At 36.2% G+C, this 24,265-nt stretch overlaps 3 protein-coding genes and 1 long non-coding RNA gene across 31 annotated transcripts; 3 read left to right on the top strand and 1 right to left on the bottom strand.

The window, feature by feature from the left end:
- The first annotated feature begins 99 nt into the window (after positions 1 to 99).
- LOC112740955 (uncharacterized) lies at positions 100 to 5,886 on the top strand. Of its 28 annotated transcripts, none has more exons than XR_011870529.1 (13): positions 100 to 194; positions 321 to 446; positions 531 to 593; positions 805 to 871; positions 997 to 1,097; positions 2,695 to 2,739; positions 2,821 to 3,117; positions 3,505 to 3,607; positions 4,262 to 4,349; positions 4,452 to 4,501; positions 4,598 to 4,673; positions 4,806 to 4,901; positions 5,566 to 5,886. XR_011870529.1 is itself a non-coding variant. In XM_025789701.3 (12 exons), the coding sequence occupies exons 1-11, from the start codon at positions 168 to 170 to the stop codon at positions 4,866 to 4,868; spliced, it is 1,047 nt and encodes a 348-aa protein (XP_025645486.1). In that variant the 5' UTR covers positions 100 to 167; the 3' UTR covers positions 4,869 to 4,901; positions 5,566 to 5,886. The 28 variants fall into 28 exon arrangements, 13 of the variants coding, with proteins under 13 accessions (XP_025645486.1, XP_025645484.1, XP_025645485.1 ...); XR_011870521.1 differs by having other exon boundaries at positions 312 to 446; XR_011870522.1 differs by having other exon boundaries at positions 312 to 446; positions 4,806 to 4,905.
- On the bottom strand, positions 5,164 to 5,872 carry LOC112740957 (protein RALF-like 32). The gene has a single exon (XM_025789710.3). It carries the CDS (start codon positions 5,870 to 5,872, stop codon positions 5,516 to 5,518), a length of 357 nt encoding a protein of 118 aa, XP_025645495.1. The 3' UTR covers positions 5,164 to 5,515.
- Positions 5,887 to 8,789: 2,903 nt separating the features above from the next.
- Positions 8,790 to 11,714, top strand: LOC140178797 (uncharacterized). Its single transcript, XR_011871724.1, has 3 exons — positions 8,790 to 8,863; positions 8,937 to 9,204; positions 9,315 to 11,714. It is a non-coding gene; the product is annotated as an uncharacterized lncRNA (long non-coding RNA).
- Positions 11,715 to 17,509: 5,795 nt separating this feature from the next.
- Positions 17,510 to 19,774, top strand: LOC112740954 (multiple organellar RNA editing factor 8, chloroplastic/mitochondrial). Its single transcript, XM_025789698.3, has 4 exons — positions 17,510 to 18,051; positions 18,254 to 18,351; positions 18,450 to 18,515; positions 18,730 to 19,774. Exons 1-4 carry the CDS (start codon positions 17,654 to 17,656, stop codon positions 19,494 to 19,496), a joined length of 1,329 nt encoding a protein of 442 aa, XP_025645483.1. The 5' UTR covers positions 17,510 to 17,653; the 3' UTR covers positions 19,497 to 19,774.
- The last annotated feature ends 4,491 nt before the right edge of the window (positions 19,775 to 24,265 follow it).

Raw genomic sequence — 24,265 nt, 5'->3', positions numbered from 1 at the left:
CAAAAAAAATATCAAAAGTCGGATTAGATATTTTTTTAGAGACCTCGTTGTGCTTTCGAAATAATTGTCAGAGATCGGACGGAAATTGACTCTAAATTTTTAATAAAAGCATTTCTATTTAGCAGAACCGCGCCAGCTACTGTGGTATCACTGAAGAAGCTCAACAAATGGCGGCTACCAACTCAAACTCTGAGGTCACTATTCAATTCATAACTCCTTCTTCATACCACTCAACTTAATTCAATTCAATTCATGCGTTGCACTTACTCTGATTACTATCATTATTATTGCTGTAATATCATTTCTCTTAGAATGTTCAGAAACCAAGTTTCGAAACGTTTCAATTATTCTCTTCCACCGCTTCTGGTTTTGGAATTTTCGACGATCCTGCACAACAAGCACCTTCTATACCTCCTCCTCCTTGCGTTGAAGTTCTCCCCTCTGAGGTTTTCTTCCTTCTTTTGTTTCTTTATAACGGTTGCTTTGAAATGGTGCCGTTTCTTCAAAGGGGATTTTTTTCATCCAAATAGGTTCATTCTTCCGTCAAACACAGTGTGGAATCAGTAAATTTAGATGGAATTACTTTGCTCAAGGTAAAGTTTCTTTCTTTGTTTACAATTCGTTATTTGTATTTGGATTTGGGTTATCTTATCTTATTTGTTATTAAAGGAAGAGTTTTCTTTTTAATTTTTTTATATGAAATCCAAACATGATCCTAGGATTTTAGAAGTGAGATTGTTGCTTAGTTTTTTAATTGTTATGTGATTTCTGTGGATGAATTTGTTTCGTATGTACTATTGTCAGGGCCGAGTGAATACCCAACAAGTTTTTGGTTTATCTAACTCTGACTTAGTTCCTGGCAAATATGAAGGTAGTGACATTTTGTTCCTTGCATTTCTGTTTATTTTTTCTTGCTTGATCTTCATGTTTGGCTAATAAAGCAGTTTCGGTGTTTGTTCACTTTGGTTACCAAAAATGTTTGGCTGTGGATTCTAGGGGGTTTGAAGCTGTGGGAAGGTTCGCTTGATCTGATTAAAGCCCTTCGTTGTGATATCAAAAGTGGGCTTATCTCGTTTGGCGGCAAGCGAGTGTTAGAGGTGGGCTTCCCCCTTTATGAATTTAGTTGTCTTGATTCTGCACTGAATGTTATTGTAAAATATCATTGCGGCATACATCTTTTGTAGTACTTGGAATACATTGCTTCTATTCCTTCAACACAATCATTGTTAGTGTTGTTGTGTTTAGTGGTAGGGTTATAAGTGAAGCGAACGAATTTTTTTAATGCAAGATTACGGGACTAGGGGATATACCACATCCTGTTTACAAGAGGAGTAGAAAACAAACAAAAGGAAAAGATAACTAAAAAGCATAAGTTTCCAATTCTTTAAAATATCGGAGAGGGAAATTTCTCTAGAAAGATTATGATATTTACACTAAATAGAGGTCAAAGGTCTAAATCCTATCCCATAAAATTTACTTTTCCGAAAATCTATCAATTGAAGACACTTGAATTGTGCTTAAATCAAATACTGTGGTGTATATTACACATTGCCACAATGAGATCAGAGACTCAGAGTAGAAAACAAAGTAACATAAAATAGATATATGAAAATATTTATGCTAATTTGTTTTGGAAATGTAACTCACTGACTGGCAGTCTAACTAATTCCCTCTCCCTCAGTGCTGCATATACCCTTCCTTCATATACAGTCAATACCTTCACACTCCTTGTGAGCTAGTAATGGACTCCTTTCTTTATCTCATTTCTCAGCCTTTGGCCTTGGACCAATCACCCCTTTCTTCCTGGCATACACAATATTTTGCATGGTTGTCAAAATCACATGTAGAACACAGTTCTCAACACTTACTCTGGATTTTTCATTCATTTTTGGATGTTCGGCCAGGGTAGGGAGCACAAAACCCCAGCCTGCTGGCCTTTCCCCAATCTAAATGTATCAAATCCCCAATTTTACCTTAATGAACCACAGTACCTACTTGCTGCTGCAAGAGAGAGAGAGAGAGAGAGCAAGTTTGAACTGATTGGTGCTTGATGTTGTTGGAGCTGCAACTTGCCACGTGTCTCGGGATGCAACTTAACCGGGGTGGTGACACCGTGGCAGGATGGAGTATAATTGATGGGATCTGTGACGATCCTAATGGCTGAGGTGCAACGGGGACCCATGAGGAAGATGACCTTGCTTTGCTGTCCTTCAGTTCTTACTGTTCTGTTCGTCTTCCTAGATGTATTTTTGCAATCTGGTGTTTTTCTTCCCCGTTCAGAATTTTATTGTTTTTCTGCATGTTTGTTGTTTGTTTTGTTTTGATATATGGCTAACTTGTTTTTGGTAAAAAAGAATACAAACTCACATGAATAATAATTTTGAAACAAATATATGAAATATATTTAGATATATCACAGTTTTTTTTTATTTTGCATAAGTACATATATACTGATATATATTACTGTGTATGAATAGGTAGAAGCATTTGTGTTATGATCCTATGCTTTACGTTCCTAGCTCCCTTGTCCGTTCTTAGGAACTGCGAACTTGACAACCTGATCATTTGAGCCTAGTCTGGTTTTCTCTCAGAAATCTATAGTTTTTATAGAAGTTAATTAATAAGACATGCATAAGGCATATCTTTTGGTGTAAGCTATCCTACTCTCTCTCAGTTTCTGTATTGTATTTTCAGCTTGGATGTGGTCATGGACTGCCTGGAATCTTTGCATTGTTTGAGGTGAGTCTATGATTAACTTGCACTGCATCAGAGTCCTTTAATTCAGAAAACATAATAATGTATTTCTTCTGGTTGCTTAAGGGGGCAGCTGCTGTACATTTTCAAGACTTCAATGCTGAGGTTCTACGTTGCCTCACCATTCCCAATTTAAATTCAAATCTTTCCAATAAGTCTCATCCACTGTCATCAAACTTGACAAATTGTGACAAGATAGACGTTCATTTTTATGCTGGTGACTGGAATGAAGTTGATAAGCTGCTTCCTTATGTTGCTACACATGTAGAAGACAATCAAAATGCTGGTTATGACTTTATTCTAATGGCAGAGACAGTTTACTCAATCAACAGTCTCCAAAATCTCTATAATCTTATCAAGAAGGTATGTTTTATACACGAGATCTATGAGTGAATGATCTTACTGTAGATATGATACATGATAAGGCACAATGACGTTATTTGATCCATGTAGCCGACACCATTAGTGGGATAAGGTTTTGTTGTTGTTGCTGTTAATATAAGATTGGAACCTATTATGTATGTGCGACTTTTGAGGTTAAAACTTCAGATATTTTTGCTGATATTACAACAAATACATAATTATACCTTCTGTAACACATTGAGGCAAAGTCTTTGTCATTAACTAAAGCAACAGTTTTCTATGGCGAGTCATTGCAACGTACTTTAAGTTCGTTTTCTGTTTGTGTAATTATGTATATTTTTTTAATTATAAACATATTGGTTTTCTTATCTATTGAATTATTAACAGTGCCTCCGACATCCTGATGGGACTTTGTATTTTGCCGCAAAGAAATATTATTTTGGAGTAGGTGGTGGAACTCGGCGTTTTCTGTCTGTGGTTGAGAAAGATGGTGAGCATCTTTACATTTCTTAGTTTATTGAGAAACTTAAAATTTATATGTCCTCAATTCAGTTGTGCCAATCCTCTAAAATTATTCAGGGACGCCAATACTTTGTATCAGTGCAATAAAATTATTCTGATCTTGTATATCTTGTTACTCAGCAGTTCTAAAATTTAAAAATTAAAATAGTCATTGATGCAAACAACTCATAATAATAACAGCCCTACTAATTTATTGAAATATTATTAGGGTGCATTTGGTTTGCGTTTTCATTTTGTTTTCATTCTTAGTATTTTTTGTTTTTTGGATTTTGTGAAGGAAAAAGAGAAATCAGGAAAAACAATAAAATCCTGTTTTCTCTTTTTCCTTCACAAAATTCTGAAAATAAAAAACAGTGAAAAGACAATCCAAACGCACCCCTAGGTTTCCATCCTAATTACACGCATACAAGGAGTCTTATGTCTGAGTTATTATTTGGCACCTAATCTTAGAATTGTGAATTTCATATCCTCTTGTAGTATCAAAAGTTTGATCATATTGCGCAATGGGAATTATCAAGCATGCTATGCCATCTTCATCATGATATATTTACTGGTTCATTGCTCATTCCTCTTTCCACTTATTAAGCTGTTGTGATTTCATGAGTGCCCTTTATTTGAGCAGGCGTGATGGCTAGTAGTCTGGTTGCTGAAATCACAGACGGTTCATCTAATGTGCGAGAAGTGTGGAGGCTTAAACCCAAGTAATACTGGTATTTTCTTCCTTCAATCAAACTATCCATAATTTTTTTTTTTTTTTTTTTTCCCTGGTTCAAATTGGAAAATCTGCACATGACCACTGCATTTTTTTCTAGAGTTTGTAATGGATGAAGCTGGAAAGGGGGCTGTTGGAAGGGAGTCTAGGGTACATTTTGTATGTTTATGTCCAATTGAGGGATTAATATTGCTGGACGAGTTTTTGTAATGATTATTTGAAACTTTGTGCTCTTTTATTTTGTAGAGAATATCATCCCTCATTTTCATGCTGCTCTTGCTTATACTGTTGTTGGTTTCCTTGGAATGTTCGTTTTTATTGGGTAATACAAATCTAGTCATTCATTCATCTCTAGCATTTATTTCCAAGTTGACAAGTTCCATTGAATGCAATTCGGAACAGGCATGAAAGCTTCTTGTTAATAGTTATCTAAAGAAATAAATAGTTGATATAGGATTTGGAGAAAGGAAAAAGCCAACCCATGTGGCTTCAAGGAAGCAAAATCCAGTATAGATGATAGCAGCATTGCCAAAGCACCCTGATCTGAACTGTGAGTAAGATTCCAAATCAGTCCCTAACAAATTTTCAGTCAACAAATTTTAATTACTAAATTAGTTCCTAACTTTTTTCTTGTTAGTAAAACCAATCTATATGTCAAATTTTGATAGAAGAGTTAGAAAAATCAATCCCTTTTATTTAATGAAGAAATATCATTCCCCTAAAAATTTTTAAAATTTTTAGATCAGTCTCTACATATAGACGAATAGTATAGAGACTGACTTGTCTAACGAAATAAAAATTTAAGGATTAAATTGGTGATTAAAAAATTGTTGAAAACTAGTGTCTAACTAAAAATTTGTTAGAGACTGAATTGGGGTATTATTCTATTATATTCCCAAATTGTCTCTAGCCATATACTGATATACAAGTGGTACCTTAATTCAATATTGGGTCTCAAACTCTCCCTAGAGGCTAATCTTAACTAATGATCAGAACACCTAACAAGTTCATTCATAAGGACATGAAAGTGAGAAACATACAACCTTTACTAGGTGAGATTAGTAGCATAGATGTAACAATTGATGATGAAAGTAGACTATTAGAAACTTTATTTGAATGCATGCTTCATCAACAATATTAAGATCCTTCTATAAAATTGCAGTCTTAAGAATCAGATCTACAGCGATAGTATTTTGAGCAACCTCTATTTTCAGGGTTTGAAGGGGGAGGAAGACACCCTTCATTTTTACTGTAAGCTTCGCCACGTTCACCACCGTTGCAAGCTGGTTTATCTCTGCCAAGAGCTCCATAAGAAATATACTTCTTTTCCTCCAGAAATCGTCGGCTTATTTCCGATTCCATCAACATCTCATATTCTTGGTTGCATTCAGCTATAGAACCATTGCATGTGTATGTGTATGCATGATTTGTTTGCGAGAATACAGTTGTACTTAAATGCATATAGCTAACTATCATGAAGCAACAGAAATTCTGAAACCTAATGGTATATTCTGAATCCATTCTTGTGTTTTTGATGTTTCCTTCCACTTCAATAAGCACTATATAGAGGAAGAATATACAACTCCCGTTTATAGAAAAGAGATGCAACTTGCAAGTGGAAGCCACCGTTAGTGGTACGCATGTGGAACGCACTGCAATAAAACTGTGGCCCAAAAGTGTTGCCAGTGTTATTTTCCCATGTGCCACTGATGCTGAAAAAAAACGTCTTAATTATTATTGATGGGGAATGCTAGGTAGACAATGACCTTGTTGAATAATATGAACAACAGACCCTAAAAATTAGCCTAATTAGATTACTAACACAGTATATCCGTATACATGCCCTTCTAAATCCTAATTTTAATCATCTTAATTACTAACATCATAATCATCCCACCCACTCCCACCTTCTTTGACCTAGCAGTAAAAAATTTTCCCCTTCCTCACTATTCAAACGGTATTCAGGAAGTAATAGCCTTCTCCTACCCCCAATTGGAACGGCATTGACAAAGGAGGACCTTCCCACATCCGGCACTTCTTCTCTGCTGCATCCCGTCGTCCATCCTGCCCCTCGCCGAATCGACCATCCTCGAGGGCGCCTTCATTGTGAAGACGAGCAGCAGCAGGCGAACCCCCTGTCGTCGTCTCGTGGAAGTCGCCCAGCCGCCATTCGCGTTGTCTTTTAACAGCCATCTCCCGAGGTTGAAGTCCCTGCATGTCCGCGCCGCTTGGAGTCTTCCTCGGACAAAACCAAAACCAGAGCAACAGTGGTGTGTGTTTGCTTGCCCCTATTGAAGGTCAGTCCCCCGATAGCCATTTCTTCAAGGTTTAGATGTTCATAGTAATGTTTATGTTATAGTTGCATAGAAGGGTTTTGTTGCTTGTGGGAATTGCTGGGCCTGTTTGACTTCTTCAAGTGTTTGTTAACATAAGGAAACTGAAAAGAATAATGATCCGTACATGTTGTTGAGGATCCGGTTTTTTGCGTCTTGTTTTTTAATGGTTGACTGTATTTGGGTTTGTTTTGTCTCCGAGTACTATTAAGTCAGCAATTGGTGTGAAGCACATGCTTAAAATTTGTTGCTTTGTGAGTTGTTTAATCACTCTAAGTTGGATGATCATTTCTATACATGAATGGATGGTTGAATTTTTTGCCCAGTTGTTTGAAATTTGGTTGACGATGTTAACTTTTTTTTCCTTCCAATACCTAACCTAAAAGGGTGTCACATTTGAATAACTGTTCAATTCTCTGATTATGCATATTTGATTTTGAAGAGGTATGTTTGAATTGGTATCCTGTTTGTTTATTTAAGGAAAAAATTGTAAGTATAATTTGGAATCAATTTACATTTTTCTAGTCTTAACTGAAAGTGTATTTTACTTTTTCCTCACATGTCTACTTGTATTTGATGCATTTGATTGGATAGGATCTAAATGAAAGTAGTTTTGGCATTGAGTTTGGTCATGTAAAGACTCTATTTACATGTTAATCAGCATATTTGCCTACCATCGCAATCAATATTTGGGAACATTCTAAATAAACCAACTTTAGACTTTAAAAACAGTGAGTAAGTCAGTATGAATAGTCCTTTTGACACGCTAGATCGAAATAAATAGTGCGTTGCCTTGAATTTGCAAGTTAATTGGTCCATTTGATTTTTTTAATACTTGCAGCGGAAAATTATACTAGATGAATGTTTAAAGTTGAGCGTTGTGACATGATCTACAACATTTAGGAAGCAATTCTTACTAATCTCTAGAGCCTATCAAGCTGATTATATTATGACTTGTTTTGGTGACTTTCGTAATCAGAAGTTCAATTTTGACTGCTACGCCTCCAAGGACCTTGTTTTTACTTGATTTTTTTGTTATCTGCCTGTGTACTCATACTGCGCACGATTGTAGGTGTTCTGCTGTTGATTTTTATTTTATCTTTTTGAAATTATAGCAAAGATAGTAATATCACATAGTTCATAGATGATTGGATTAAAACGAAGTGTATGAAATTTGATGGAGTTTGGGCTTGATATTTTAAAATTCTTTTCTTTATCTGTTTCTGGTTCATGTGATTGACTTTTAATTTCTATGAATTACGGATGTTCAATTTTGTAAGAAATGATGGATGCAAAAAAGAGATGGCTTTTAGTGGTGGTTTAACTAGATATGAGTTAAATTGGTTGTAAATACTATAGTTGCATAATGTTTGATGTCTACATATTTATGACTTTATTATTTTCGATCATGAATGTTGTAAAGACTCGTGTTAAACTTTTAAGAATAATACATAGTTATATAGAAATAATATTTTTTATGCGTGTGAAATTTTCTAAATAATGCGAGCGGACTATTATACTACATGAATGTCAAAAATTTACGGTTTTGAAATTATCTAAATCATTTATGAAGCAATTTTCAGTGTTAATAATTTCTAGTGCCTATTAAGCAATTTTTATTAGGAATTGTATTGGTTCATTTTGTAATCGGAAGGCCATTTTTTACTCATTCCTTTCTACGAAGCCTGTTAAGCCCGATTTTTGGTTCTTTGCCTATTTACTTGTATTGCGCACGGCATTCTGTTGTTCTGCCGTTGATTTTCAGTTTTTTTTTTTAAATTACAACATAGTTAGTAATATCACATGGTGCACGGATGCTTGGATTAAAGCGAATCGTATGAAATTTGTTGCAGTTTGGTGATTGATTTATTTGATTTATTTTGTATATCTATGTGTGGTTCATGTGATTGACTTTGAACTCTATACACTATGGATGTTAAATTTTGTAAGAAAACATCATACCTAAATGGAAAAGTATTTTTCTAGTGGCTAACCTACAAATGTATTAATATGGGAGTCATTACTATGGCAGTTTAATTGTTGATGGCAACATATTTATTTGTTAACCCTTCTAAAAATATAGGAGTCATTACATGGCAGCTTATGGTTGAATGTTTCCTGACAGACAAGAACCTGCTCTGAGTTTCAGTTACTGAATAGCATTTAAATGGAGAAAAAGGTTAGCAGTGTTTTGTTATTACGAAGTATTGATTCCTATTATTTCTAATAACTTGTATTGTGTTTCTTAATAGAAATTAGTGGAGACGTGATGTTCTCGATGCTACATCAACGGGATGATTAATCACTTGCAAGAAATTAATGCCGATGCGAAGCTAGCTGAGACTGACACTATTGGGTTTGGCTTTGTAAAGAAGATTTCTCACTGGGCAGTGAAGCAGAAGATAATAATTCAACTGGCCAGGGTTTATGATGTGGAGACAGACACACTTATAGTGGATGTCAGGAAAATCCGAGTTAATACTGAGTTAATATGGAGGGCGTTAGGGATACCCTCCAGTGGTAAGCTCCTTATTTTTACTTGTGAATTTGTTGTCGTATATGGTTCGGTGGGTTTTGCTCTTAGCTATCGTTAAATTTATTCTATTTGCTTGTTTCACTCTGAAATGTAGGTGTTGACATTCCAAAAATAGAAAAAAAGAATCCGGCTCACCGGGAAATCAAAGAGTAATTTAAAAAGAAGACAACCACTCAGCTGTGCGACTTCGTTTATGCCTGCCCTATGGACACAGAAGCGGATAGGATGAATTTTAGAAGGTACTTCATATTGGTGGTCTTAAAGATGTTCCTTTGTCCAACCAGCCAACAAACCATTTCTCCATGGCACATACCTCCAATTCTTGATGTCTCAGATCGCAGCAAATTTAACTGGGCACATAAGACATTCAAGTGGCTGGGGAAAGCGATTGAAACACACCAAAATAAGAAGCTTGAAACTTGTGGCGGCTACATGTTTGCCCTGATGGTAAGTTTAATTGTTCAATTACTTATTTAGCCTACTTGCGGTTATGCTGAACGAAGTAACCGTTCAATCTTTCCATCCAGCTCTTGTACTTTCAGCGGCTAAGGCATGATTCACTAGAGCGTTGTCGAGAACCAAAGCCATGGTTGACTGCATGGACTGCATCAGAACTTGAAAAAAAGGCAACCAATGCCATTGATTAGGTACTAAGATGGATGATATGTTCTCTGTTATATTCTAATCCAACTGAAACAGTCAGAATTTTCTATTCCGGGATTTCGGATGATTGTTTCGTAACCTCAGTTGACCCTTTGATGTTAGGGTCCCATTGGAAAGAGGGCAAAAGTTCGTGAGGAGCCAAATTTCGAACCAGGAAAAAGGGAGTAGAATCCGCCTCTAAAAAAAAGAGCGGAAAGAGAGAATGCAGGACTAGAGCAGTTCAGAAGGTAATGTATCTGTTGAAATTCTCGCTGAATGTACACATTAATGTCGCACGTACTTTGCATTTCAACAGACACATTACCTTATGAACCGCTCTAGTCCTGCATTCTCTCTTTCCGCTCTTTTTTTTAAAGGCGTATTCTGCACCCTTCTTCCTGGTTCGAAATTTTGGTTCCTCACGAACTTTTGCCCTCTTTTCTATAGGACCGTAACATCAAAGGGTCAACTGAGGTTACGAAACAATCATCCGAAATTCCATACTAGAAAATTTTGACTGTTTTAGTTGGATTATAATATAACAGAGAATATATCATCCATCTTAGTACCTCATCAATGACATTGGTTGCCTTTTTTTCAAGTTCTGATGCAGTCCATGTAGTCAACCATGGCTCTGGTTCTCGACAGCGCTCTAGTGGACCATGCCTTAGCCGCTGAAAGTACAAGAGCTGGATGGAAAGATTGATCGGTTACTTCGTTCAACATAACCACAAGTAGGCTAAATAAGTAATTGAACAATTAAACTTACCATCAGGGCAAACATGCAGCAGCCACAAGTTTCAAGCTTCTTATTTTGGTGTGTTTCAATCGCTTTCCCCAGCCTCTTGAATGTCTTCTGTGCCCAGTTAAATTTGCTGGGATCTGAGACATCAAGAATTGAAGGTATGTGCCATGGAAAAATGGTTTGTTGACTGGTTGGACAGAGGAACATCTTTAAGACCACCAATATGAAGTACCTTCTAAAATTCATCATATCCGCTTCTGTGTCCATAGGGTAGGCATAGACAAAGTCGCGTAGCTTAGTGGTTGTCTTCTTTTTAAATTACTCTTTGATTTCCCGGTGAGCCGGATTCTTTTTTTTTTTTTTTTCTATTTTTGGAATGTCAACACCTACATTTCAGAGTGAAACAAGCAAATAGAATAAATTTAACGATAGCTAAGAGCAAAACCCACCGAACCATATATGACAACAAATTCACAAGTAAAAATAAGGAGCTTACCACTATAGGGTATCCCTAACGCCCTCCCTATTAACTCAGCATTAATTCGGATGTTCCTGACATCCACTATAAGTGTGTCTGTCTCCACATCATAAGCCCTGGCTAGTTGAATCATTATCTTCTACTTCACTGCCCAGTGAGGAATCTTCTTCACAAAGCCAAACCCAACAGCGTCAATCTCAGCTAGCTTCGCATCAGTATTAATTTCTTGCAAGTGGTTAATCATCCCGTTGATGTAGCATCGAGAACATCGCGTCTCCACTAATTTCTATTAAGAAACACAATACAAGTTATTAGAAATAATAGGAATCAATACTTCGTAATAACAAAACACTGATAACCTTTTTCTCTATTTAAATGCTATTCAGCAACTGAAACTCAGAGCAGGTTCTTGCCTGTCAGGAAACATTCAACCATAAGCTGCCATGTAATGACTCCCATATTTCTAGAAGGATTAACAAATAAATATGTTGCCATCAACAATTAAGCTGCCATAGTAATGACTCCCATATTAATACATATGTAGGTTAGCCACCAGAAAAATACTTTTCCATTTAGGTATGATGTTTTCTTACGAAATTGAACATCCATAGTGTATAGAGTTCAAAGTCAATCACATGAACCACACATAGATATACAAAATAAATCAAATAAATCAATCACCAAACTGCAACAAATTTCATACAATTCGCTTTAATCTAAGCATTCGTGCACCATGTGATATTACTAACTATGTTGTAATTTAAAAAAAAAATTGGAAATCAACGGCAGAACAACAGAATGCCATGCGCAATACAAGTAAATAGGCAAAGAACCAAAAATCGGGCTTAACAGGCTCTGTAGAAAGGAATGAGTAAAAAATGGCCTTCCGATTACAAAATGAACCAATACAATTCCTAATAAAAATTGCTTAATAGGCACTAGAAATTATTAACACTAAAAATTGCTTCATAAATGATTTAGATCATTTTAAAACCGTAAATTTTTGACATTCATGTAGTATAATAGTCCGCTCGCATTATTTAGAAAATTTCATACGCATAAAAAATATTATTTCTATATAACTATGTATTATTTTTAAAAGTTTAACACGAGTCTTTACAACATCCATGATCGAAAATAATAATATCATAAATATGTAGACATCAAACATTATGCAACTATAGTATTTACAACCAATTTAACTCATATCTAGTGAAGCCACCACTAAAAGCCATCTCTTTTTTGCATTCATCATTTCTTACAAAATTGAACATCCGTAATTCATAGAAATTAAAAGTCAATCACATGAACTAAAAACAGATAAAGAAAAGAATTCTAAAATATCAAGCCCAAACTCCATCAAATTTCATATAGTTCGCTTTAATCCAAGCATCCATGAAGCAGCAGAACACCCAAAGTCGTGCGCAGTATGAGTACCCAGGCAGATAACAGAAAATCAAGTAAAACAAGGTTCTTGGAAGCGTAATAGTCAAAATTGAACTTCTGGTTAAGAAAGTTACCAAAACAAGTCATAATATAATCAATTTGATAGGCTCTAGAGATTAGTAACAATTGCTTCCTAAATGCTGTAGATCATGTCACAATGCTCAACTTTAAACATTCATCTAGTATAATTTTTCCGCTGCAAGTATTAAAAAAATCAAACGGACCAATTAACTTGCAAATTCAAGGTAACGCACTATTTATTTCGATCTGGTGTGTCAAAAGGACTATTCATACTAACTTACTCACTGTTTTTAAAGTCTAAATGTGGTTTATTTAGAATGTTCCCAAATATTGATTGCGATGGTAGTCAAATACGCTGATCAACATGTAAATAGAGTCTTTACATGGTCAAACTCAATGCCAAAACTACTTTCATTTAGATCCTATCCAATCAAATGCATCAAATGCAAGTAGACATGTGAGAAAAAAAAAGTAAAATACACTTTCAGCTAAGACTAGAAAAATGTACATTGATTCCAAATTATACTTACAATTTTTTCCTTAAATAAACAAACAGGATACCAATTCAAACCTACCTCTTCAAAATCAAATATGCATAATCAGAGAATTGAACAGTTATTCAAATGTGACACCCTTTTAGGTTAGGTATTGGAAGGAAAAAAAAAGTTAACATCGTCAACCAAATTTCAAACAACTGTGCAAAAAATTCAACCATCCATTCATGTATAGAAATGACCATCCAACTTAGAGTGATTAAACAACTCACAAAGCAACAAATTTTAAGCACGTGCTTCACACCAATTGCTAACTTACTAATATCCGGAGACAAAACAAACCTAAATACAGTCAACCATTAAAAAACAAGACGCGAAAAACCGGATCCTCAACAACAGGTACGGATCATTATTCTTTTCAGTTTCCTTATGTTAATAAACACTTGAAGAAGTCAAACAGGCCCAGCAATTCCCACGAGCAGCAAAACCCTTCTATGCAACCATAACATAAACATTACTATGAACATCTAAACCTTGAAGAAACGGCTATCGGGGGATTGACCTTCAATAGGGGAAAGCAAACACGCACCACGGTTGCTCTGGTTTTGTCCGAGGAAGACTCCAAGCGGCGCGGACATGCAGGGACTTCAACCTTGGGAGATGACCGTTAAAAGACAACGCGGGTGGGGGCTGGGTGACTTCCACGCGACGGCAACAGGGGGATTCGCCTGCTGCTACTCGTCTTCACAATGGAGGCGCCCCGGGGATGGTCGGTTTGGCGAGGGGCAGGATGGACGACGAGATGCAGAGAAGAAGCGCCAGATGTGGGAAGGTCCTCCTTTGTCAATGCCGTTTCAATATAGGGAAAGGCTACTACTTCTTGAATGCCGTTTGAATAGTGGGGAAGGAGAAAAGTTTTTACTGGTCAAAGAAGGTGGGAGTGGGTGGGATGATTATGATGTTAGTAATTAAGATGATTAAAATTTGGATTTGGGAGGGGGTGTATACGGGTATACTGTGTTAGTAATCTAATTGGGCTAATTTTTAGGGCCCGTTGTTCATATTGTTCAAAAAGGTCATTGTTTACCTAGCATTTTCCTTTTTATAATATTAAACTGCAATTGGTATTATCCCTATTATGATGCAGACTTGTTTATTATTCGAATATTGGAAAGCAACAAAAATCGTTGCTGACTTATATGGAGCCGGAAGAAGACAAAAAAAAAAAAAACTAGAAAGAGGGGATGATTACTGCAGAAATTTTTTTTAAAGAAGATGGTAGGAGCGACTTGAGGGATGGTGGAGGCAACATGAGCAATAGAAGGGCGACTCTGTGTATGTTGGGAGCGATTTGTTCAAGCCAAAAAAATTTGAACAATAGCTGCTAATAAGGGCTGGACCAAGGTTTTGCGTTTATCTTGTTACTTTTCCTACTCTATTTTTTCTCTGTTTTTGTTTTTATTTTTTGTGAATTTATTACGGTTGGTTATAATTTAGAAAAATATTGAAAAAGAAAAATAAGTGATAGGGTTAGTTTGAGAATATATTATAATAATCAAATTTTATTTCAAACATTTGAAAATGTAATATTTATGTGCGAGAATCTATATAATATTTTTGTTTCTTTTACTATATTATTTGAAGAACTAAAAGTCTAATTTGTAAAATAATAGATTCTCAGATATTGAAAAGAGTGACTAGTATTCTTTACAAATATTCTGTAATAATATTAAAAAATTCATACCATTCGAGATAAAGTATGTCAATGGTAAAACAATAATACAAAAAATATTTTCAATATGTCACAAAAGGCGATGACAAAGAGTTTGCCATCGAATTATACACTAAGGTAGCGTTTGGTGGAGAGACAGAGACGGAAAGACTGAGACTAAGAGACAGAGACTAAGAGACAGAGATTGAAATAAATCTCAGTATTCTGTTTGGTGCAAAATGGGAGACAGGAATTGAAACAAGAATGAAACTCTAATTTAATTTGCACAAAGGTTAAAATTGGAAATAATTAATTGAAATGAAAGTATTTTAGGTATAAAATGTTACTAAAATTTCAGTCTCTATCTCTAAAAGTTTCAGTCCCCTGTGTCCCTACTTTTTGGAGGTACTGAAATACTGAAATTTTAGAGACAGAGACAGAAATTTTAGTACCAGTCTCTGAACTAACAAACACGATACTGAGTCTCAGTCTCTCAGTCTCTATCTCAGTACCTCAAAACAAACGCTACCTAAGTTCGAACATATATTATTATCGTTAGTAATAATTTTTTTTTAAATATTAATTAAAACTTTTGATATTCCACTCTTATTAATCACGTATTATTTCTATTATACCTTAATATATTACAAATAAATTTAAGTACAAAATCTAAATTTTAACTAATTATGTCAACTTTATATTAATTCAAAATATTTTTTAAAAAAATTTACTCTATATATTCAAACATTTAAAAATTAGTGCGATGAAGTATTTTACTAATATCTTAACTAAACTAAATTTTTAAACTACACTAACAAATTCTAATATATTAACAATCTCTAAATAATATTAACTAATACAGTCAACACTAACATTAATTAAAATTAATATTAAATAAATTAATTTACATATATAGAATGATCTAAAAATTGAATAATATATTCTTCAAATTTAGTGAAATCACCAAACACCAGAATTATTTTAATATTTTAAATTTAAAATTTTACACTACTCCAAAGAAGCTTTTCTTAAAACCATCCATAAAACTCTTCCTCCTTCTTTGTAAAATTTTTTCAGTAACTAAAGAAATGAAAATGACTTTATTACTTGCCATCCAATTTTCAATTACTTTGTTGGGTGAACCTATGAAGAAAGAGACAAAGCAATCTATCCAATCAGCCATGCATCCCCTCTCCTGACTAGCTATATTGTGGACATTTGTCCTCTCTCCATCAATTTGCCCTTCGGACTACCCACGCGTTCCCTCCATTTTCTATTCAAGTTTCAAAAATGTTATTGAAATTGAGTCTCTATCTCCAACGCTGCCCTCAGATTTTTTGGGGAAGTCGCAATTCACCTCGTTCATTTGGGCTTGATAACTGAACTTGGCAATTTCGGCACTTCCATTTTTGTTTTCTATAAAATCTGATTACACATTAAATGGGTCATTTTCAGCAAATATACTAAAATTGGCCCAATATTTTTAAAAAAAATCGTGATATTAAATACACAAAAATGAAAAAGAAAAATGTTGGAAAATAACATATATTCCAAAAGGGTAGCATATAGATATTTTATATTTCACATGCAATTTTGTTAAAAGACACAAAGTCAGAGGCCGAGCTTTATTAAGATAATGGAGCCATCCCCCAAATTTTTTATAAAAAAATTAATAGTAGTTCTTTAAACAATAAAGAGTAGTTGAGTTAACTCAAATAGTTTACTATAATTTAGAGTATCTAGATTCAATTCCTATTTCATATTTTTATTGCATAATAATTTTTAGTTTTAAAGTGGGTATTTGTTGGCTTCATAATACATTAAAATTAAAAGATAAAATCAAATTATATCAAAAAAATTATCTAACAAAAAAAATAAGAATAAAAAAAATCATCTAATAATCAAATCAAATATAAAAAATTATCTAACAAAAAAGAGATAAGAATAAAAAAAAATCTAACAAAATAAATAATGATGAAAATAAAAAAATTGATGCATTTTTTAAGAGGAAGACTAATATTTAAGAAGGAGAACATATAACTTATATAATATCAACACCTGTAAATAGTTCTTCTACTTTAATGAATCACGAAGAAAATGAGATACAACTTTAAAAAATTCAAAGAGTTGCATCCGATGAGTTTGACCTTAATTCTTTAGAATAAGACCCTGGAAAACGGCTTCAAATTTGGCAATATCACCCAAACCAGAGAGATGAGGTTAGATGAATTTATCTTAAATGGGATCCATATTAAAATCATTTTGACAATTATCATCTATCATATAGAATTATTTATTTAATATCTTATTAATAACAAACTTAAAGAATAATTATTTTTATAAATTTTTGCCCTCAAAATCTTGTTTCAAGCTCCGCCACTGCACAAAGTAGCGTTTGGTGGAGAGACAGAGACGGAAAGATTGAGACTGAGAGAGACTAAGAGACAGATATTGAAATAAATTTCAGTATTCTATTTGGTATAAAATAGGAGACAGAAATTAAAACAAGAATGAAACTCTAATTTAATTTGTACAAAAGGTTAAAATTGGAATTAATTAATTGAAATAAAGGTATTTTAGGTATAAAATATTATTAAAGTTTCAGCCTCCATCTCTACAAATTTTAGTCTCCTATATCCTCACTTTTTGGAAGTATTAAAATACTAAAATTTAAAAGAGAGAGACAAAAATTTTAGTACCAATCTTTAAATCAACAAAGATGATATAAATCTTAATTTCTCGGTCTCTATCTCTAATAACTATTCTGGAACAACAACAAACCCAGTCCCCTCACTCCTTCCTCACCTTCTATCAACAAAACCCTAAACCCCATTCCTAAACTCTCTCACTCATTTCTGAGCTCTGAACTTTTTTCTTCTTCTTCTTCCTCGAAACTATGGCGACTCAGATCTTCTCTCGAATCATCCCCAAATCCCTAACCCTAACCCCTTTCATCTCTCGCTCACTCTCTTCCTCCACCTCCACCTCCACCTCCCTCGCTTCTGCTTCGTTCCTCCGCCGCCTCCGCCCTCTCGCCTCCGTCGCCTACCCCACCCTCCGCAGCCTCTTCCTCCCTCCTCGTTCCTCTTCCGCCCTCTTCTCCACCCGCGCCTCCACCTCCTCGCTTACCGACCCTAACCCCAACTGGTCCAACCGTCCACCGAAGGAAACTATCCTCCTCGATGGTTGCGACTTCGAGCACTGGCTCGTCGTCATGGAGAAGCCTGAAGGAGACCCAACCCGCGATGAGATCATTGATTCCTACATCAAAACCCTGGCTCAAGTCATTGGAAGGTGATAATCAGAAACCTAAATGTTTATTAAGTTTCATTTTTTGTGGTTCTATTTGTGTCTGTTAAAGTTTGGAACTGTGTGTCTGTTGCTATTTGAGATGAGGATTCTTATGATTATTATTGTAATGGTTGTATAAAATGGTTTTGCGTTCTTAGCTCTGATCATTTGGTATCTTTTTAATTTTTATTTTCTTGGGGTGTAGTGAAGAAGAAGCAAGGATGAAGATATATTCGGTTTCAACTAGGCACTACTTTGCGTTTGGGGCACTTGTATCCGAAGAACTTTCATACAAAATCAAAGGTTAATAAATATGCTTCCCAACTCTCTTTCTTTGGTTTCTATTTATGTTGTCTTTGCTAATAGGTTTTGATTTTTGTTTTCTTGGTTGAAATTTGCAGAGTTGCCTAGAGTTCGTTGGGTACTTCCTGACTCGTATTTGAATGTCAAGGAAAAAGATTATGGAGGTAAGGTTCCTTGTTTTGTCACCTTGCTCATGTTTATTTGTGTATATACTCGTGTGCACTTGTTATGTTTCTTTCTCTTAATTCTTGTACTTCCCCAACTGGAAATCAAGTTAAACAATTCTTAGGCTTTATAACATGGTATGTCATGATGCCTAATTTTTATGGTGTTGGCTATTGGCTAATGCATTATGGATTTTTGTGGTTCCATCACCAGGTGAACCCTTCATCGATGGACAAGCTGTACCATATGATCCCAAGTATCACGAGGAGTGGGTTAGAAACAATGCCCGAGCAAATGAAAGGAACAGGCGCAATGACAGGCCTCGAAATGCTGACAGGTCAAGAAACTTTGATAGGAGGAGGGAAAATGTGGTGAACCGAGACATGCAGGGTAGGCCTCCCATGCCAAATCCTGGTGCTGGTGCTGGTGCTGGTGCTGGTGCTGGTGCTGGTGCTGGTCCTAACATGAGTGGTGCACCACCCAACAACCCAGGTGCATACCCTCCCAACAACCAAGGCGGATATGCTCCTCCTGGCGGCCCAGGTGGATATGCTCCTCCTGGTGGCCCAGGTGGATACACTCCCAACAACCAAGGTGGATATGCTCCTCGTGGCGGGCCAGGTGGATATGCACCTCAAAATGCAGGTGGATATGCAGCTCAAAATGCTGGCGGATACCAACCACAGAATGCACCGGGTGCCTACCCTCCCCGCAACCCACCTCCTAACACAGGGGCTGCTCCTCCAAACAGTGGTTATGGTCAAATGGGAGGTGTGCCACAGAATAACTATGGCGGCAACATGGGAGGAGGAGTGCCTCCAAACCAGAACATGGGTGGGGTTCCACCAAACCAGAACATGGGCGGGGTTCCACCAAATGCAGGATGGTCGAACAATGCTTCCAACAGGGACTACCAGCCTAGAGACATTCCAAACAGGGATTTCAGAGGCCCGGCTGGTGGGAACACGTACACTGGCTGAGGTGTGACGATAGAGTTTCTTGTGCAATTCTTGTGCTGCAATGTAGATAAAGAAGAATTGTCTTGAGGACAACTTCGGGTTTAGTCTTACTTCACTTATTACTTTACTTTCTAATGAACCTGCATGTCATGGAATTGAAGTTCACAATTTTTGATGGCTAGATACAGTCATTTGTTTGCAAACTTGATAATATTGTACACGAAAATGCAATTGAACTAGGAGAAATTTTCAATGTATATGTGAGAAGATAATTTTATAATGCAAAATCTCCCCTTACATCCGGTTGTGTATTTGAGAAGTGGAAAACGATTCAGATTATTGGTTATTATTCATAACATAATTGAAATATAAGATTAGAATAAAGTATTAGGGTTAAGTATTAAATTCGTCCTTTACGTTTGGGTAGAATCTTGTTTTGGTCCTTAAGCTTTAAAGTGTCTTATTTGAATTCAAAAAAGTTTCATTCCTCACAACTTAGCAGGCCTGGGTAGTGATGATGATTTTGGCTATGTGGGTATGCATCACATGATTTATTATTTTATTCTAAAATGGCTTTTCTGATTGAACCATGGTTAGACCGGTTAGACCAGTAAAACAATGATTAGAGCGATTCGATGATCGTCTAGTTTTCAGAACCTTGATATTATGTGATAATGATTATATATATAGTGATAATGAATAAGACTTTCATTCAATAAACTATATCAATTCAATTTAATTTTATCACTCATTTTCAAATTAATGATATTTTTAATCATATTTAGTATTTAGAGTTTGCCTCAATTTGGTACTGCTCTCATGGCTTGCATCGAAACAGTGCTTTACCCCTAGATCTCCAGTCAACTGCTGAGCCTCAACGCATTTCGGGGAGAACCAGCTCGCTCTGGGTTCGAATGACATTTCACCCCTAACCACAACTCATTCACTGATTCTTCAACATTAGTTGGTGCAGAGCTCCACTTAGTTTCACCCAAGATTCATCCTGGTCATAGATAAATCACTCAAGCTCGAGTCTATAAGAAATGACAATTGCTCTATGAAGACTCGCTTTTGCTACAGCTCCAATGGTTTCCCTTAACTAAGCCACTGTCTATGAGTTGCCAACTCATTCTTCAACAGGCACGCGGTTAGATCCCCGGGCTGGGATTCTCCAACTGCTTGGGAGTTTAAGGTTTCATGTTCTATTTCACTCATCGATGGAGTTCTTTTCACCCTTTATTCATGGTACTACTTCACTATCGATCACCCATGAGTATTTAGCTTTGCAAGGTGGTCATTGCTAATTCACATGGGATTCCACGTGCCCCATGCTACTCGGGTCAGAGCGTAAGCTACTGATGCTTTCGGCTACTGGACCTTCTCCATCTAGGGTGCAACACTCCACCGCTTCGCCCAGTACAATGCTTGTATAGCTCTCTCACAACCTCGTTTTCAAGATTTAGGCTGCTTCCATTGTGCTTGCCACTATTACGGGAGTCACTTTTGCTTTCTTTTTCTTTGGCTACTAAGATGTTTTAGTTGGCCAGGCTGTCTCTTGCCTGCCCATGGATTCATCTGCAATTCGAAAGGTTGACCTATTCAGTAATCTCCGGATCTACGCTTATTTTCAATCTCGTTTGACCCTCGCCCGTAAGTTGAAGGTTATGCCATCCTAAAGTGTTGTTAGATAAACAGATCTTATCAACGTCCATGAATAATAAATCATAGCACAGATCATGCTGCCAAATCAGAAAAATTGGGTGTTATCATATAGCATAACTTTGTATCGATTAAGTTCACGAGTTGGAGATAAGCAGACTCGAACCACTGACATCTACCACAGGGTAAACCATCGCCTCTCAGGCCCTGACTGATTCTATTATAGAGGCCAACGATAGACAATAACTCTCTCTCAAACATAGCTTACAACTTTTATTGTATTGTGCTTTCCAAAGAGCAACTCTTCTCAAAATCTCAAAAGGTGCTGAGTTGGAATCCCCTTCTAACTAAAGATTATTGTGGTTCCAGAGGATCCAACTATAAGAGAACCGGGAATGGAGATCCCCCTTTCCGCTCGACTCTTTGGTCTTAAGAATTATGATTTTAAGAATGAGTGATTGCCATGCTTCGACCCTTACTGCCTAACTTAAGAGCAGATAGATGATGTGCTTCGCTTTTTGAATAGGGTTTCTATGGTCGGTCTGCAACCCTTTGGATGCCGAAGATATCGTTGGGATGATATCATTGTTTCTATAGGGTGGAGACGATGGGGCCAATCCATGGATTTTATTTCCTTTTGCCGCATTTCATTCAAAGGACTGAAGGGAGATAGTGCATCAAGCTATTCGCAAGGGCCAACTTGATCCTCTCCCCCAAGATCAGAGGTAGGAGAGTTGCCATCTCCAACTACCGTCCATTTACAATCCCTATTAGATCTGACCAACTACCTATCGTACTTCCTCTACGTTCTTGACAACCCATCTTTGTCTCAGTAGAGTCTTTTAGTGGCATGTTTCGGTCCTCTTTTCCATTACTTAGAAAAAGTGAGCCACCGGTTCAGGTACAAGAAACTATCATTACCACTTGGACAATTAGACATCCAACTAATAATAGCAATGATCCAATTGCAAGAGCAGAGCTCTACCAACTGAGTTATATCCCCCCGAGCCAAGTGGAACATGCATGAAGGAAGTCTTCTATTCTTTTTCTTGGTGCAGCTGGGTCATCCTGGACTTAAACCAGAGACCTTGTCCGTAAAGTAAATCATCGCACCTATGGTCCAATCCAACCAATTGGGAAAGAACCAATAGATTCCTTTTCAAGAGCGATTCATCATTCTCAAACACAGCATATAACTATCCGCGGGACTGTGCTCTCCAAGTGTGCTTGCTCTCCCTTTTTCCTTACCTTGGCAAATTTTTGTGAAAAGATTCTGATGAGAAGAAAAAAGAAGGCACTAAGAGACCCTCTTGGTCTCACCTTAGACACTTTAAGATCCTTTTTCAAACTTGTTTTCATTTCGAGTCAAGAGATAGATAAATAGACACATTCCATTGTACTGATCGGGGGTGTTTGTAGTGACTGAGGGGTCGAAGACCAAGAAATGAGTTATTTATTAGTCAAGCATTCTTCTTCTTATAGCTAGATTCAATCTCTTGATTTTTACGGAAAGTATAAAAAAAAATTAAAGTTCTTCCTTTTGGGAAGGGAAGATTAGGAAAATTCTATTGAAATTTTTTTCAGAACCCCGAAAAAGTATGGAAGAAAAAGCTCGAATGGTATGATCCCGCCATCACCTCAAAATGAAAAGGGCGATCTCATAGTTTTTGGTCTGTGAAGATACGTTGTTAGGTGCTTAGTTTTTCTTTTTTCATTGAGGCCGAACCTAAACCTGTGCTCGAGAGATAGCTGTCCATATACTGATAAGGGATGTATGAATTCTCGAGAAGAGAGGAGATACGGAACAGAACCTAAGATAAGATGAAAATCAAAGAAAATGACTCATCTACCTTAATTTGATTTCATAATGTAACAGTTAAGAAAATCATTCTATCTCTCCTGTTCATACCAAAGTTTCTAAAAGAAATTCAAAAAGATTTTCATTCATCAAAAAAAAAATGGTTACAAGGTAGAGATTTTTATACCTCTTAGGTTTAAAACTCCAACTCATAAATTTACTAAAATAAAAATGGGTCAAATCACAATTAGGCCTAAAATAAACAAAATAAAATAAACATAAAATAAACATAAAATAAGTCTTAAAATAAATACTAATAAAGTGATGTCTATTTGATTCAACTTGACTAACGAGAGTCTTCAATGCAATTTGTAAATAGTAAGACGTTTGGTTTTTCATAATAGTTAACCATTGTTTTGGTTTCTCTTAGTTTTTGCTCTTGTAATTGGATCAATTGGCATATGACAGTTCTCAATTTGTTCACCAGTGCTCGTATCAAGAGGAGTCGTGGTGGTTCCCCCGGACAGCCCAGAACCCATGAGTGAGTACGTAGAAAGTTAGATCTACATTAGATCTCACCTGAATCGTCCTATCTATCCCCCTGAGGAGAAGTTTGGTTTCAAATCCTGGTTTGAACAGGAGAAGTATGCTATGCTAATATGCCTTGGATGTTCCACATCTCAGGATCAAGCGCCGATGAGTACATTGAATTATCCATGTGATTGAGAGCCCTCACAGTCCAGACACAACGATAGAATTATCAGGGACGCATTCTGCCACTGAGCTAATAGCCTGTTATGCCAAAAGCAAGAAAAATCCCATCCTTCTTTTTCTTTTTCTTTTCGCTCTCGTATGGCAACATGGGGCAAGAAAAAAAAAAGAAAGAGATCCTATCAACTTGTTCCGACCTAAAATAATAAGCTCATGAGCTTAGTCTTATTTCACCTCCGAGAAACAAAAGAAAACTTCCATCCCTAAATTTAACTCAGACGTTACTCGCTTCTTTTAGGGTGTGAAGTCGTGTCAAACAGAACTAGGCAACAAACATTAGCTCTCCCTAAAAAGGAGGTGATCCAGCCGCATCTTTCAGTACGGATATCTTATTACTTTACTCCAATCACTAATCCTGCCTTCGGCATCTCCCTCCTTACGATTAAGGTAACGACTTCGGGCATGACCTACTCTCATAGTGTGACAGGCAGTGTGTACAAGGCCTAGAAATGCGTGGAGCTTGTGGGGAGTAACACTACAATAAAAAAGCTCTCGTGGTCATTAATTCTTAATCTATTAAGTTGGGAGACAATCAAAAATAAATAAAAAAAAGTATCCAATG

The sequence above is a fragment of the Arachis hypogaea genome, chromosome 14 (genome assembly GCF_003086295.3).
Source record: "Arachis hypogaea cultivar Tifrunner chromosome 14, arahy.Tifrunner.gnm2.J5K5, whole genome shotgun sequence".
NCBI classification, from domain to species: domain Eukaryota; kingdom Viridiplantae; phylum Streptophyta; class Magnoliopsida; order Fabales; family Fabaceae; genus Arachis; species Arachis hypogaea.
The sequence above is the reverse complement of the archived record's forward strand: the minus strand, read 5'-3'. Positions and strand labels throughout refer to the sequence as shown.